We start from the raw sequence: 16,856 nt of genomic DNA, 5'->3' as shown, positions 1-16,856 counted from the left end.
AATTGTACTGTAGATAAACTTCCCCAACTTGATCATTTATCATTCATCTCTTGCCATTTAGAGATCAGAGTGCAATAATCTCTCAGGACCGAGTTGCTGGAAACTCCTATACAGTTTCCCCCAAATCATTAGCTGATACCTTCCTGAGAAACGCCACCGTTGAATTGTTTGTCTTGGGGTGTGACCAGGGAGATCTGGGGCAAAGCTAGGGGTTGTCTAGCTGCCTTGTGATCACAGCTGGGACAGAGGTAGAACAGGTAATGCCATAGCATTATCCTGATCAGATGAAAGTTTTGTTCTCCCCTCCCCTCCCCCTGCTTCTGCTCCCTACTGTTACTGATCACCACCATGCACATCCCAAATCTTAATCACATGAAAACAGAGTATTGTGGTCATTGAGTGCAAGTGAAAGCCAGGAGACTCTGCCCAAGACTGTTCGCATTTTGCTGGGTGCATCATGTGCTGTTCTGTGTGCCTCAGGCTCCTCCTCTGCAAAGAAGATGAGCTCTTATAGCACTGAAGGTCTGTGGTTGCAGATGCACTGAGCATCTCTCAGGACTGAACATGGTCTTCTAGACCAGAAGACCAACTATCATGAAATCTCTTTTTTTTATGTCCAATGTATTTTAGACCAATGCTTTTGTAAAATAAAATTTTAAAAATTTCCCTTAAGAGGAGAATTTTTTAAAGATATACAATAAATGGGCCCCAATTTTTTATTTTTAAGTTCAATAGACATAAAGTTGTTCTATTGTAAATGGGAAAAATTAATTAAGTTTCTAAATGGTTATTCTCACATTCTGTATTTATCTCTTCTCAAAGTTGTAACAAAGCGCCCTGGACCAACACTAGTGTATGGGCCCAAATTCTGGAAAGCACTGCCAGCAAGCCTGGAATGAAGCTCTTTCATTGAGCATCAGTGTCATCCAACAAAAATGTGTGTTTGCCCTCTGAACTCAAATGGACGGTGGCTTTCAGCTGAAACTTAATAATAAAATAATAATAGTAATAATAATAATAATAATAAATGTGGGAGAAATAGCCTTAAATGTCCAGAGTCTGAAAAATGGCTAAACGTTTGCTTGCCCATTTAGATACAACTATTTAAAATTATCTTCAAGGAGACTGAATAGCAGCATTGTTGAAAACGCTTATGATACAAGGTTAAATGAAGAAAGCTAAATATACACCAGTGTGTCTGCACTATGAACTCATAAAAATTAAGAATGCACAGAAGGGAGGCTTAAAAAGTGACCAAAAAAGTACATCAACTTATTGAGAATTATAGGAGGGTTTTTTCCTAATATTTTAAATGTCCTTTTCCTTTGTATTTATGCAATAAGTAAATATTTTCACAAAAGTTGGAACTGAAACCACAGCGGCCAACAGCTACAGAGGTGGGAAAGGCAGGTGGTGGGAAAGAACGAGACAGGTGTCGCGGAGCTGCAGTGAGGAGAAAGCACCGTAGGCTGGGAGGGGCTCTGTGGGCAGCTTCAAGTCTCCCCACCTTATCTGCTCAGTAACTGCTTTAGTGGACTGTCTCCAGGAGACACTGTGGGATAGGCAGAAAGTGAACCTGAAATTTATAGTCACAAAAACTGGTTTCAGCTCCCAGCCCTGCTTCTACTAGCCTGTGATCTTAGGCAAGTCACTTACGCCAGAGTCTCAGTTATGTAAAGGACTCAGAGAAGCTATTTCTCAAGGAAACTTCTCAATGCTATAAGGCATGTGAAAAGGCATGGAACATTATAACACACTAAACAAGCATAGATATAGTTAACTCTCAGATCCTGGTAAGATGACCAAGGGTCCCACTTTGCCTGGATTTTCAGTGCCTAAACCAGGATAGTCCTAGGCAAGTCAGGACAGTTGCCACCCTAATTCTGGCATATCAGAACTAGGGCCACACAGCCCTAGTTCTGACCCTAACCACTTTGGGGTTGGAGAGGGTAGGAGAGGGAACCCTCTTGGTAGGAGAGGGAACCCTCTTGGTAGGAGAGGGAATCCATGGCTCAGCCCCCAGGCTTGGGAGACATAAGGAGAAAATCAGTGGAGTGATAGGAACGAAAGGGAAGTGGAGATATGGAGTGGGATGGGTCATGTAAGGGAGATATCTGAAGGCAAGGATTCTGAGTCAGGAGAGGCAGAGAGAAGAAGCAGAAAAAACAGAGGGTATATGGAGAAGGTATGGTAGGTCCCAGACAGGAAGCAGCAGTGGTGTGAGGGAAAGATCCTTGGGTTCAGCTTCAAATCCTGGCTCTACCCTTCCAGGCCTCATGGCTTAGACAAACTCTTACCTCCTTGAACCTCACTTTCTTGGTTTATTAAAAAGGAGGAAAATAAGGCCAGATCCACAGGGTGATTATAATGAGTAGCTGACATCAAACATGGAAGAGCACATTAGAAATTCCAAAGAGTCATAAAAGGGGGGTTCCTCAGGCCGCCTTCCATGAACACCCCAGAGCATGTGAGCTCACCCCGCACTCACCTGATACAGTGCTCTCTTGTGCCACTCACTTTCAACCCCTGCCATGAGGAATGCGCATCATTAACCCCTTCTCATGTGTCTCTCCTGCCAACTAAATAAATAGGAAGTTCACCAAGGATTATATTTACCCCAATGCTGAATATAGGGAATTACTAAATTAGGATAAAATAAAAGAGGAAGTTCCAGACAGAGTTTAGAAAGCTTCTTTGGTCTCTGGCTGTGACCAGCTACCAGCATCCAATGCCAACACCCCAGTCTATCTCTGGATGGTCCCCAGTAGGCTGCTGTCACCCCCTCAAAGGCTTAAGGGAGGGGGACCCAGCAAATACTATTCCCTGAGCCTTTGCTCTAGGGTGACGGTTATTCTCTACTCCCTCAGTGTAAGAGAAAATTGAGTCAAGGTGATGCACAAGAGATTTTTAATAGTCCCAAAGGAAATACTTGACCTCAGATCATATTAAATGCTGGATGAGGTTTCTGGAACAAAATGCTATCCCTAAAGGAAACCCCTCCACTGGTTGGATGACAAAGAATAGTGATTGCTAAACTTGCTACAGGCTGGGATCCTCTGGAAATCTTCGGCAACAACTGATGCCTGTACCTCCCCCAGCTCCCCTCCCCCAGACCGGGATTTCACCAGTCTGGAGTGTAGTCTGGGCTCTCGAATTTTTTAAAGGTCCCAGAGGGGCTTAATGGGCAGCCAAATTTGGGAATCACCGGCTTGAAGGAAGCAGAACCAATGAAATGGCCTCTTGAGATTCTATTCAGGCTAAGGACAAAAGAATAATAATGAGCATCATAATAGTAGTTAACCTCCTACGGAGTACTTTTTCAGTGGGCCATGCACAGTACTAGGTCTAAAACATGGAAAGTCTCGAACTAAAAATCAACATGATAAGGAAGTCATTCTTTTTTTTAAATTAGCATATAATGTATTGGGGCACCTGGGTGACTCAGTGAGTTAAGCCTCTGCCTTTGGCTCAGGTCATGATTTCAGGGTCCTGGGATCCAGCCCCGCATCGGACTCTCTGCTTAGCAAGGAGTCTGCTTCCCCCCCAACACCCCACCGCCTGCTTCCCCACCCCTACCTGCCTCTCTGCCTACTTGTGATCTCTGTCAAATAAATAAATAAAATCTTAAAAAATAAACATATAATGTATTATTTGTTTCAGGGGTACAGGTCTGTGATTTCATCAGGCTTACACACTTCACAGCACTCACCATAACACATACCCTCCTCAATGTCCATAACCCAACCACCCTATTCCTATCTCCCACCCCCTAGCAACCCCCGTCAGTTTGTTTCCTGAGATTAAGAATCTCTTATGGTTTGTCTCCCTTCCGATCCCATCTTGTTTCATTTTTTTCCCTCCCTACCCCCCACGACCCTCCGCCCTGCCTCTCAAATTCCTCATATCAGAGAGATCATATGATAATTATCCTTTTCTGATCGACTTACTTTTCTCAGCCTAATACCCTCTAGTTCCATATAAGCCTTTCTCAAGAAACAAGAGCAGTCTCGAGTATACAACCTAACCCTACACCTAAAGGAGCTGGAGAAAGGATGGAAGTCATTCTGATAATCACGCTCATTTTACAGGTGGGGAAAAGGAGACTTAGAGAGATCAAGTAACTTGTTCAAGAACGCACAGATGAGAGCAGTGGTGCAGAGATTTGAACCACTCCGAAACCCACATGTATTGCAGAAGAGGTGAGCTCTCTGGTGAAAGAGATGTCCCCTTCCTCCCCTTCACACTCAGCCCACCTGCCACCAGCGTTCTCCTTAAAGGAAAGGGACGAGTCAGTGGAAGGCTTGAACTGGCCCTGCTGGTCTCCCAGGTACTGAAACCGAGGGCTGCCAAGAGGGTGAGGCCCAGGGCACTTATCAGGCACCGAATCACAGTCTCGGGCAGCAGTGGGAGGCAGGGTTCAAGAGGAGTTGCTGGCATGACCGGCAGGGGCAGCCCCTGCAGATCTGCTCCACATCTGGAGGTGGATATCAATGAGCAGCACACACGTGTGGCAGGGGTGTGGGGACAGAGAAAGGGAGGGTGGAAGAATTTCAGTTACCAGCCCGCCCAGGAAGGAGGGGACAGTTGCAGTACTGGTGTAGGTATGGATGCTTTTAATCTCCTTCAAATGGGAGTTTTTAGACCCCTGGGCAACAGAGGAAGGCAATGATGTGACAGGGATCAGAGAAAGCAGTGTCCTGGGACTGAATCAAAGCTCCTGGTCTTGGCCTCTACACCCTGAGACCATTATTCTCCCTACAGAAGAATGTCAAACCTGGATGGGTGACAGAGACCACCAGCCCAGAGCCTTCCTTTTACAAAAGAAAGTAGCTACAAAGAGAACAAGGACTTAGTCAAGGTGATAGGGAAAGTGGTTGGTGCAGAGAACTAGAGCTTGGGTACCCTGCCTCCCAAACCAAAAAGAACATGAGCCTTTGAAGAATTCCCACAGCCTCCATGCTCCGGCAGCCTGGGAGAGATGGACATGGGGGAGACCCACTTCCAACCTCTAATAGGCCCTGCCTAGGGGGGTCAGAAGGCGGTGCCGGGTACACAGGAACACCCCTGGGGAGTCCTTCTCCTGACTTCTGGGTTATGGTAGGTGTTTGTAGTAACGACTAAGCCTTCAAGCTTCTCCTCAGGCTCCAAACCAGCCAGGACCCCCACCTCTAATATCCTTTTGACGAGTATCCCAGGACCTACCCAGAAACTATTAGGCAATGTCTCTCTTTCTCCTAAAACTTAACAGGTGCTCTGGGCCCTCAAGCCCTCCCGAAGTCTCAGGGCAGCCCTACATATTCTCATGGCCAAGGTCCAGAGATAATGTTGTTCCAGGCATATTGTGCTCCTCCATCCAAAATGCTTGAAGTCATGACTATTTATACACCCATTTATAAAGCTGGCAACTCTCTCTTGTCTCTGAGGCAAAAGGAGCAGCTACACAGGTGTGGGCCCAAAGGAAAATAAGGGTTAGACCAGGATTGACTTCCAAGAGAAACTTCAAGGCCCTGGTAGGGGACTGGGATTGTCTGGCAGAGGATGCTTCTATATGCTGGGTCAAAGAGGAAAATGGGAGAGACTCAAGGTTATGGCTAGTTAGTGCTGCAGTGGGGACCAGAACCACAAATCCGTTGGGGGTGTGGGGCAGAAAATGAGAGCTGTGGGAAACTCCCATGTCATGTCTCACCTTGCCAGTGATGGGAGAGACACAAACGAAAGGAATTAACAATTTGTCACCCTTCCCTCCTTTAAAGAATAGGTGGGCTCCTGAAATGTTTTCCATAAAAAGTAATGACACTTTACTGAGCTTTCACAGTGTGCCAGGAGTTAAACAGATGACATCATTCAACCCGAACAAACTCATTTTATTGCTGAGATTTAGCACAGGGGCAGGTATCAAGCAGCCTGCCCGCAGTGACACAGCTTACAAGGAGGAGGCCCAGATCACACACCAGGCCGGCCTGCCTCTAAAGCCTGAGAACTTCCCGCGGCGCTGTATTACTTTCTGCTTTACGAGACAGTTTCAGGATGCTTTGGAGTTCGGCTGTTAGAGCTTGAATCTTGGCTCCACCACTTAAATCTCTCTGTGCCTCAGTTTCCCCATTTGTAAAGTAGAGATAATAATGCTGCCCGCCTCTGTGAAGATTGAATGAGTTAATTCATTAAAAAAAAAAAAAAGCTGCTAGCAGAGTGCCAGGAAAATCACAAGAGGGCATCGGTTTTAACAAAGGTTATATTGCTACACAATATATGCAAATTTCAATGAACCAAACTGTATTTTCCATCCAGATTCCCATAACAAATCAGAATGGCATCATGAGCCAGAAAACATGGAGCTGTGATATTTTTAAATCATATGAAAGATGCGGAAAGCTTTCTTCTTTAGCTATTCTGCTTAAAGGAATGTGGCAATTTCTTGTACATATGAAATGAGTCATGAGACTAAAGGTACCTCTCTCAGAGCTACATTCACCGGCCAGGGCAGGGGTATGGCCAACAGTGGGTTTGCTTTTGAGAGGTGAGGCTACAACCCCGGTGAGGACCGGCTGCGGTGGGACAGTCCCCACACTTCCCTCTCTCTGACTGTTCTGGCTGTTCCAGGTAAACTTTCCACTCCAGAGTCAGAATGTTCTCAGTCAAAGCTGCACGTGTGTGCTGTGTTTCTCTAGCCTGGTGAGCACCTGGCCCTTCGGCAAGTGTGTGTTTACTTAGATAAGAGTGTCTGTGATCACTATAAGGTGTGTCTCCTCTTCCTGCTTATCTGACATTCTTTGTCAGTCCTTTATGCTAATGAGGACCATGATTTATAAGGAAGGTACTCATGCACGTACTCCTATATTTGTTCACCTTTTATTTTGCTTCTCCCACCTACGCGTCCCTGATTTGAGAGGGGCTCCCTGGCCCTGCACTGAGCCTCTGTTCTGTCCAAGTGCCTCCAGATCCTCCTTGATGGTGTGCTGTGTCTGGTGTAGGAGCAGGGGGAGACCGGCCGTGAGGCTATTCTACGTTCTTTGTCAGCTCTCATAACTCTTCATATTGGAAGGCTTCACCCCCAAACAAATCAAACATGATAAAATATACCCTTGGTATATGTAATTTTTTGATAGAAAACATTTGAATTTTTATCACTGCTTTTTGAAAATATTTGTCTACCAGCAACTCATTCTATTACAATGAGCTACAATTAATGGACAATTTCAGACCTACCTGGAATTACTGAAAAGCAAGGAAATTGAACCTACAACTTTTTTCAAATGTAATGAAATTTTTAAGAATTCAAAATCTTATTAATTAAAGAAGTTGATCTGGGGACGCGTGGCTGGCTCAGTGGGTTAAGCCTCTGCCTTCAGCTCAGGTCATGATCTCAGGGTCCTGGGATCCATACCCACATCGGGCTCTCTTCTCAGCAGGGAGCCTGCTTCCCCTCCTCCTCTCTCTGCCTGCCTCTCTGCCTACTTGTGATCTCTGTCTGACAAATAAATATATAAAATCTTTTTTAAAAAGAAAAAAAAAAGGAGAAGAAGAAGAAGAAGTCGATCTGTATCCTGGCTAGTATCTGATAGCTGAAAAGCATGCCTCTCCTGCCTGAGAACTCTAGAACTTCCTCCCTAGAGTCTCCCTCCAGGCTCAGGCCAGAACTCCCTGTGTGAATGTTACTGCTCCATTAGAGCCAGCGACCCTCTAATCCAAAATGAAAATTCTACCACCGTGTCTGAAACGCAATGCAGTTTATTGAAGATACAGAATAGAGAGTTCTTTTCTGGGAGTCAAAAAGGGACAAGTATCACTCATGGGAAATCAAAGCACCAGCAGGAGGTGGGGGTGGGTGGGTGGGGGGACAGCTGGCTGCAAGATGGGGAAAGAGGTGCATGCAGGGGCTGGCTGAAGCTTTTCCATAAGACAATGGGATGTGGGGCTGGAGTGTGGGCACCTGTGAGGCAGAGGAGATGTATCCACCCACCTCCAGGGCCCTGCCCCTCAGCCTGGCTTTGTGCGGATAGATGGTTTTTCAAGCCAATCAACCCTCCCAGCAAATTCTGGACTACAATGCCAGCCGTCTGGAAAGGTGGGGCTCCAGGGCACAGGTCAGGAGATGCAGATGTTCGGGCAGGTGAAGGGGTCCGGGGACACCTTGGACCCCCATTCAGAATATGTGGTGGGACTGCTGGCTCTGGGAGGAGCTTTGCGAGTTGCGGCTTGAGCTGTTGCTGCCGCCCCCGCTGACAGCACAAGAGCCGCCAGAACGGGAGAAGCCGCCCCAGCGCACCACCGAGCCCCCCACTGAGCCCAGGCCCCCACGGCCCAGGCCCCCACGGGTCGAAGCTCCGCCTCCCAGAGCTCTGCCTTCCAGGGCACCGGCTCCCAGGGCTCCCCCGTTGCCGTTGCCACCACTGCTGCTGCTGTTGTGCACCATCTCTGCAAAGAGCATTTGGGATCAGGGAGTCTGTGGGGCGTGCTTTAGTCCCGGAGGCACCCCCTCTGCCTTCTGGGCTCCCCGAGGTCCGGCCAACTGAAACTCGGCACAGGGTGGCGATGGCCAGCGGCCAGCAGAGGTAGGAGGCTGGCCCCTGAGACTGAGACTCAGAGCCCCTGTGTTACTCAGGCCACCACCGGAAATCTCGTCCAGCCTGCAGCTAGGATGCTCTCTCACGAGCTCTGGCCCCGGATTGGAAAAGCATTATTCCCAGCCATCCAACCCCTTCCCAGAGAAAACCCTGGGTCCTCACCGATGTACACGGAACTCTGGCACTCTCCAGACATCCTGTAGGAAGACCAGACCCCAGTGTCAGTGACCTGTGTAGCTCCTCCCTTCCCCAGATGCACCTTACCTAGGTCAACAATTGATGCTGACAATAAGAAATAGGATGGTAATTGCTTGAAAAATCATGGCATGCGTTCCTTTTTTCTATTGGATCAAGTTGAACTTCAGTTCTTGCCCTTTCCACTAACATTCCACAGAGTCACAGCTGAGGAGCACTCCCTGGCCCAGGCATCCTCTTCCCACTCCTCAGGATCCTCTTTATTCAGTGAATATTATTTGAATCCACATAGGCCAGGGTCCTTACCTAAGGGCTAGGCTGCAGGAACCTACTCTACAGAAACCTACAATTAAGGAAATAATAAAGAAATGGCCTAGAAATAATCTTTCTGCCTATGACTGTTGTTTGCAGACATGTGTTCTACAGCCAAAACATGAGACGAGAAGGAGGAGAAAGCCCATGCAAGATAAGACTCTGGGGTGTCACTATTGCATGGAGACACAGCTCTCCTGGAGGTCTGGCAGCATCTTGCAGCCCTGAAGAGGAGGAGGCTGGGCCTGCCGAGGGCTTGCCGCCACCTCTAGTGATGAGCACACACGCCCACAGGGTACCTGGCAGCAGGCTCAGGCAGCAAAGCCACCAGGTCCCTGGGCCTCTTGGGAACCAGAGGGACTCCCACTAACCTGCACTCCTCGCCCTCCAGGAGGGTCCGGTAGGTAGCGATCTCCACGTCCAGGGCCAGCTTGACATTCATCAGCTCCTGGTACTCGCGCAGCAGTCGGGCCAGGTCCTCCTTGGCCTGCTGCAGGGCGGCCTGGAGGTCCTGAAGCTTAGCATTGGCATCCTTGAGGGCCAGCTCCCCACGCTGCTCTGCATCAGCGATGGCCGTCTGCAGGTTGGCATTCTGGGTACGGGTGCCAGGAGTCCAATTTAGATTCATATACTGAGGGCCTGCACTGTGTGCTTGGTGCCTGCATATGGGTCCCCTCACGTAGGGCAGATGAGGAAGCCACAGCCCATAGAGGTTAAAGCCTGGGCCTCCATCTAGGCCCTAGCACATCAAGGAGTGGGATTAGCAACACTTGGCCTCAAGAACCTAGCCCAGCTCAGAAGGAGTCAGACTCTTCCTTTACCTTCTCCCCTTTCATGGTAAGAGACTGAGAATCTTCTGAAGACCTCCCTCCTCCAAGTCTTCCCGAATCATCAGAGAAACTTTCTCTCAGCCCTAGCACAAGTAGCCTTCCCAGGCTACTTTCCCATTTCAGTGTTTACACAATCAGCTTCTTTTCCCAAGCTCCTTAGTCCTGCCGGTGTTCAGTATTTCTGACCCCCATCAGCCACCAAATTCCAGAAGGATGACAGGACCTTTGTTCAGGACCCAGCCCAGAACTACATCTGGTCCACCTCAGCACGTGCAAGTCTAGGACAGGATTTCATTGGAGTAAGTGCTGAGCCCTGAGTGTTACGGTGCAAGCATGAGCCCATAATCTCAGACATACGCTCTTCCTCCTCTTCTCACCTGCTTCTTGACACTCTCGATCTCCACCCGCAGCTTCTGGATCATCCTGTTGAGCTCCATGATCTCACTCTTGGTGCTCTTCAGATCATCCCCGTGTCTGCCGGCCGTGGTCTGCAGCTCCCCTAGCTGTGTCCAGGAAAGAGTCCCCCTTTCAGAAAGCCATCAGAGTCTTTACAGATCCCCTAACCCAGCCAGGAAAACCAAAACACAGACACGTGACTGTGCAAGGTCAGTCAGCTGGAGGAACCAGGTACTCTCTCCCCTGCACCCGGGGACCTGGCTTTTAGCACCATGGCTGTGTTCGTGGGACACTTTGTGCCCAGCCCTGTGCTTCATCTCCTTATACTTCACAACTACCTGATGAGAAAGGTATGATTATCTCCATTTTATGCATGGGAAAACTGAGACAGAGATTGCTTAAGTTCCATGACTGAACTCATCTGGCTATCAAGTGAAAGTGCTAGAACTTGAATGCAAACATTTCAGATGCTAGAACCATCTTCTTCACCAGCAGTGATGGGCAGAAAAGCCAGAAGAGGGGGCACCTGGGTGGCTCAGTGGGTTAAATCCTCTGCCTTCAGCTCAGGTCATGATCCCAGAATCCTGGGATCGAGCCCCACATCGGGCTCTCTGCTCAGCAGGGAGCCTGCTTCCTCCTCTCTCTCTCTGCCTGCCTCTCTGCCTACTTGTGATCTCTGTCTGTCAAATAAATAAATAAATAAACCTTAAAAAAAAGAAGAAGAAGAAAGAAAAGCCAGAAGAGTCAACAATATATGGATAAATTTATGCCCCATTCAGATTTGGGATGGAAAGAGGGGGACAGACACAAGTTCTGGGGTCCCTTTGCTCAGTCTCCTTGTCCTTCCCCCGTCTTCTTTCCAGATACTGGCTTCAACCCCTTAGTGCAATCAGATCAAAGCATATAATGACAAGGTCCAGATTGGAGGAGGAGTAATGGAAGTGTCCCCAGCAATAAAGGGAATGCAGCCAAAGGGACTAACGATTTCTTGACCTTGGCACTACTGACATTTTAGGTAGGATACTTTTTTTTGTTGGGAGGTGGGGTCATGCATTGTAGGATGTTTAACAGCATCCCTGGCCTCTAGACTACCCACTAGGCTCCACTGGCAACCCCTGATCCCCACCCACAACCAAAAGTATCTGCAGAATTTTCCATATGGCTCCTGGGAGAAAAATCCTGCCTTCCCCTCCTGTTGAGAAGCACCAAGTTACAGCAAAGTCAGAGCTCTCTGATTAGGAAGGGAGATGCAGGGACACCTATGTGGCTCAGTCAGTTAAGCGTCTGCCTTCAGCTCAAGTCATGATCCCAGGGTCCTGGGACCAGATCCCGCATGGGGCTCCCTGCTCAGTGGGGAGCCTGCTTCTCCCTCTGCCTGTCACTCCTCTGCTTGTGTCCTCTGTCTCTTTCTCTTTATCACATAAATAAATAAAAGCTTTAAAAAGTAGGGGGAGATGGATGTGGGGGACACCAGACCAGTGGGGAAGCGCCACACTGGAGATATAGAAGAGAATGACTTGGAGGCAAGGGCTGCCCAGGTAGCTTGATGGGGAAGTGAGAGTCCCCAGAATTACAGGATGGTGTCGCCCACCTTGCTCTGGTACAGCGCCTCAGCCTCGGCCTTGCTTCTTTGGGCGATCACCTCGTACTGGGCACGGACCTCAGAGATGATGCTGTCCAGGTCCAGGCAGCGGTTGTTGTCCATGGACAGCACCACAGACGTGTCACTGGTGTCTGACTGCATCTGGGACAGCTCCTGCAGAGCCAGGCAAACATGCTTATTCCTGAGCAGACCCACACCAGGGTTCCCCAAAAGACAGGGATCCACCAGCTCAGGAGGGGTTGGGTCTGAGGACGAGGTGGGAAGGTATCACTTTTGTCGGAAGCACAGATGTGACTCAAGGGCCTCCTGGTAAAGCTCTGGTGAGAGCCTTCTTCTCCAGGAGGTGGAAAGCATGTGGGTCAGAGGCTTGCAGGTGAGGAGCAGACTTACAGCATCATAGAGAGCCTTCAGGAAGTTGATCTCATCTGTCACAGTCTCCACCTTGGCCTCCAGTTCCACTTTGGTCATGTAGGTAGCATCAACATCCTGAGGGACAGCTCAGTCACTGTCCCTGCCAACCTGTGGGCTGGCCCAGTCCTGAGCCCTGACGAAGGGGCCACAAGAGCCTACCCCCTGGGAGCTCCCACTCAGGGGAAATGAGGCCCAGGCATACATATCATAACAGGACTAGACCGCTGTCTGGCAGGCTGGCCTGGCAAATACCCGACAGAGAGGAGCAGAAGAGGCGAAAGGCTGAGAGGGGCAAGGTGAGCGGGGCTGAGGCCACCATACTGGGCCTAGGTGTGGAGGGTTTGTGAGGAAGGCCTGAGGGAGAATCTAAATTTGCAATACTCAAAACTTCTGTTTAAATAGCTCCTGAGAATGTGTTCCTGAAAAAAAAACAAAACCCTATTTCTAATCAAAACTCAAGGCCTAACCAAATTCATAAACCCCATGGGCCCATGAGGAGAAGGAGCATGGCCAAGGTCTGGTAGGCCTTTTATAGCCTGCTGCATAGAATCTTCAGGCCCTGCCCCTGCCTGCCCTGCTCTGCAGGCTCCCTCCCTAGCCCGGGCCCTCACCTACATGGCCTGAAGAAGACCCTTCGCTTAGCAGGACTAAACTCGTGCTTCCCCTCAACCTTCAGACCACTCTGCTTTTGGAGCTTTGGGCTGGGAGGGAAGGGGAGAGATCCTTCACCTTCTTCAAGAGTACGAAGTCATTCTCTACAGCCGTACGTTTGTTGATCTCCTCTTCATACCTGTGAGATAAGAGTCCCCTTTGGATCCGCCTTCTCTGGCATGTCCCCATGGTCCCCGAGCAATTCTCAGAAGTAACATGGACTCAAGGCCTCTGCCAGTTTAGCTCAAGACATGCGTCGGTGCAGTGCAAAGCCTTCTGGATTCAGATGAGAGTTCATTCAACAGACTTTACTGAGCATCTACTATGTGCCAGGTACCATGTAGTAATGGTGATGGTAATTACTGGACACTACAGTAGGAGCCTCGTCCTAGTGGGGTCCTATTTTGATTAATCCCAGAAGGCTTCCTGGAGAACTTGGGATTTTTTTTTAAACCATTTATATAAGCAAAGGGAGATGACTGAGCTGCTAGGAGCTTTCAGGGGGAGATGTGTGGTGCCAACTCTGTGTATAGCAAGTATAGTAGCCCCATGGTCTCCCAGTAGATATTTTCTGAATTAATGAAAACCAAGCTTGGGTCGCTAAGAATGTGCCAGGTCCTGCTTCATGAATTATGCTTGTATTAACTCATCCCATCTTCATTACAACAAATAGTGTCAATACTTCCACTATTTCCATTTTACAGTGAGGAGACTGCAACACAGAGAAGCTGAGGCACTTGCCCAAGCTCACAGAGCTCATTAGTGGCAGAATGGGGCTTGACCAAGGCACAGCAAGTTGCTACTCACTGAGAGGTTTATTGACAGGGGAAATAAAATTCCTATTTGAAGGGGAACTTGAAGATAATCTAGCCCAGGGAGGACAGACAATGCTTTCTGAGTCTGTTAGGTTCATAAATGAGTTTCAGGGTGTCTTAGAACTCCCCAAATTATATGTCTGTGCCCTTTCATTAAAGTCTCCAAAGGACTTCAGCCTCAAGCAAGCCATGAGCCTCTCTTTTATAGACTGGGCTATCGAGAGTCAAAGAGGATGGGGTAATTCCTCCAAGCTTGCAGCCAACTGGAACAGAGCTAAGCTGGAGACTAGGCCTCCTGCCATCTGCCCCTCCCAACCTCCAGCTCCACCCCGCCACCACTGTACCCTGGGACTGAGCAGCACGCACCTCTTCTTGAAGTCTTCCACCGTCTCCTCCATGCCCCTCAGCTCACCCTGCAGCTTGTCCTTCTCCAAGTGCAGCCCATCCAGGAAGGCCTTGAGGCTGCTGATGTAGTTCTCAAAAAAAGGCTCTAGGTTGTTGTTGTTGGTATTCGAACCAGAGCCCTGCTCCTGTAGGAGATTCCACTTGGTCTCCAGGACCTTGTTCTGCTGCTCCAGGAAGCGCACCTGCAGCCCAATGAGAAGAGCATCAAGGAGCTGTCTGGAGCCAGCTCCAGTCATGCATGCTCATGACTTCCCCAAACCAAGTCCCGGGGGTCTCCTTGTCTCTCCAGCAGGGCTGCATTTTGAATGCTGCCATAGCTTAGTGCTAACCCCATGTGGACAGCCCTTTGGTGTGATGTGGAGAGCCCGACTGAGCAGGTATAAGGAAGCTGAAGCCCAGAGATGACAATGGTCACACAGGTCAGTGACAAAACTGAACTGAGGTTTCATGATACATATACTTGATGATCTTCCTGCTATATCATTCATTCATTCATTCATTCATTCCTCCCTCCATCATTCATTCCTCGATCATTAAGTATTCAACAAATAGCAGGAGATTCCAACATCCTAGAGCAGCCATGATCCTCACGAGGAGGTTTGCAGTATGGGTGGGTACACTGCACGAAGGTGGGAAAGAACAAAAGCCATAGGGAAGTGGATTTCAGGCAGCCCTTGTCCCAGGAACAGGGTCCAAATGCATCTAGATTCAGCCCTCTCTGCCAAGCCTGGTTAAATACAAGGCTCAGCTGCATTTAAACTGCACCATTAGCTAAAGGTGTCTCAAACTTTCATTTGCTGCAAAACATTTCTGCACACAAGTTCAAGGCCAACTGCATAAACATGTGGAATAAATGCCAGTCAATTGGCCATTCAACAAACATTTGCAGAGCTCTTGCCAGGCCTCATGCTGGACACTCAGGACCCCAAGACCCAGGAATCCCCCCTGAAGGGTGATGAGAGCTGCTGCTGAGAGCTGCTCCTGGGCCCAGCATTGGAGGAGCAGCATTGTCACATTGCCTTCCACCTTTCTGTGAGTTCTTTATCAGGACACCCATGTATCTGCTGGCAACTAGCAGGCCACTTGACTTTGAAGAGTTTCACCTCTGGAAAGGTCTGGTGTTCCAATGTTAAGATGCTTTTCTTCTTTTGGTTTTGCCCAGGACGGGTGTAGGGTGAGGGGACCCCAAAGAGTCCCTATGAATCCTCTCTCTTTAAGGCCTAATATTGTCCCAGGATCACAAAGAGATTTCCCCACATCATACTCAACAGTATGGATGAAATCCTCAGTCAGCAGCCACCCAATGCCCTCTGGTGACCATAACAATTAGCATTGTGGCCCTTGCATGGAATATCCAAAGCACAGAAATCCCTAGAAAACATCTCCCCAGCCTTGCTTGCATATGTACACAAGTATACAAATGCCAAATGGCCTCAATATCCACAGCTCCCCACACCAAAGTCTTCCCATGAGAACCACCAAGGAGGAGGTATCTGTTACCCCTACCCATCCCACCTCCCAAAACCTCTCTGCATCCCTCTTCTTAGGCTGATGGCAGATGAACTCCTCTTTCAGACAAATCCAGCTTGGGCAGAGTCAGCCTCTCTTTCAAAGGGAAATAGCTCATAATTCCCCTGGCATAGAGAGGAAATTCTGAGCTTGGGTTTCAGAGGGCAATAATGAGGAGATATCCGTGATGGCAATGAACAATCCCAGCAGTGCCTCTGACAAACCGCAGTGATGTGGAGGGGGCGGTAACTCCAGCCAATATTTCCATCATCTGCAGTAACACCACTTGCTGACATGCCACAGAGGACGCGAGGTGTAGGATGAACCCACAAGTTCTTCCTCAGATTCACAATGAGAAGAAGAAAAAGAGACCATCCCAGTTAAGCCAGGTTTCCTCACTGTCCAGCTGTCCCAAGATGGGCTCACCTTGTCAATGAAGGAGACAAACTTGTTGTTGAGGGTCTTAATCTGCTCCCGCTCCTGGGTCTTTACTTGCCCAATCTGGGGGTCAATCTCCACATTGAGGGGCTGCAGGAGGCTCTGGTTGACAGTCACTTCCTGGATTCCTCCAGGGAAGCCACCAGGACCAAAGCCACCAGGCCCACCAAAGCCACCAGGCCCACCAAAGCCACCTGCTCCACCAAAGCCACCAGCTCCACCAAAGCCACCAGCTCCACCAAAGCCACCAGCTCCTCCACCAAAGCCACCAGCTCCACCGAAGCCACCAGCTCCTCCACCAAAACCTCCAGCTCCTCCAAAGCCCCCAGCCCTTCCACCAAAGCCCCCACCCATCCCTCTTCCACCACCTCCAAAACCACTGCCTCTGCGGGTCCCCCCAAACTCTCCAGCCCGGGAGCTGCCTCCGGCCACGCTGATGGAAATCTTCTTGTTGCCCCCAAGGTTGTAGAGACTCCTGCTGCCAAAACCTCCTCCCATCATGGCACAGGCAGCAGACCCACCACCACCCCTGCCTGAGCGGGATGTTGAGGAGGATCTGGTGGAGTTAACCAGGCTCTGGCCGGACACTACAGCTGACTGGCCACTGAAGCCCTGGCGGTGGCCCCCGCTAGAAGATCTGCAAGATTGTTGGCTGTGGCTGGCCTGGCGATTCATGGTGGACAGCAAGGTATTCCAAAGGAAGGACAGATGGAAAGGCTAGAGGAAA

At 49.2% G+C, this 16,856-nt stretch overlaps 1 protein-coding gene across 1 annotated transcript; it reads right to left on the bottom strand.

The window, feature by feature from the left end:
- Positions 1-8,143: 8,143 nt before the first annotated feature.
- LOC116878752 (keratin, type II cytoskeletal 3-like) lies at positions 8,144-16,804 on the bottom strand. The gene is made up of 10 exons (XM_032876507.1): positions 16,498-16,804; positions 16,118-16,323; positions 14,144-14,364; positions 13,041-13,101; positions 12,291-12,386; positions 11,889-12,053; positions 10,279-10,404; positions 9,443-9,663; positions 8,727-8,761; positions 8,144-8,415 (listed from the first exon to the last, which is right to left on the bottom strand). The coding sequence occupies exons 1-10, from the start codon at positions 16,802-16,804 to the stop codon at positions 8,144-8,146; spliced, it is 1,710 nt and encodes a 569-aa protein (XP_032732398.1).
- Between the last annotated feature and the right edge of the window lie 52 nt (positions 16,805-16,856).

This window comes from Lontra canadensis, unplaced genomic scaffold (genome assembly GCF_010015895.1).
Source record: "Lontra canadensis isolate GAN:19392208 unplaced genomic scaffold, GSC_riverotter_1.0 scaffold59, whole genome shotgun sequence".
NCBI lineage: Eukaryota > Metazoa > Chordata > Mammalia > Carnivora > Mustelidae > Lontra > Lontra canadensis.
Note: the sequence above shows the minus strand (reverse complement) of the source record. Positions and strands in the feature narration are given on the sequence as shown.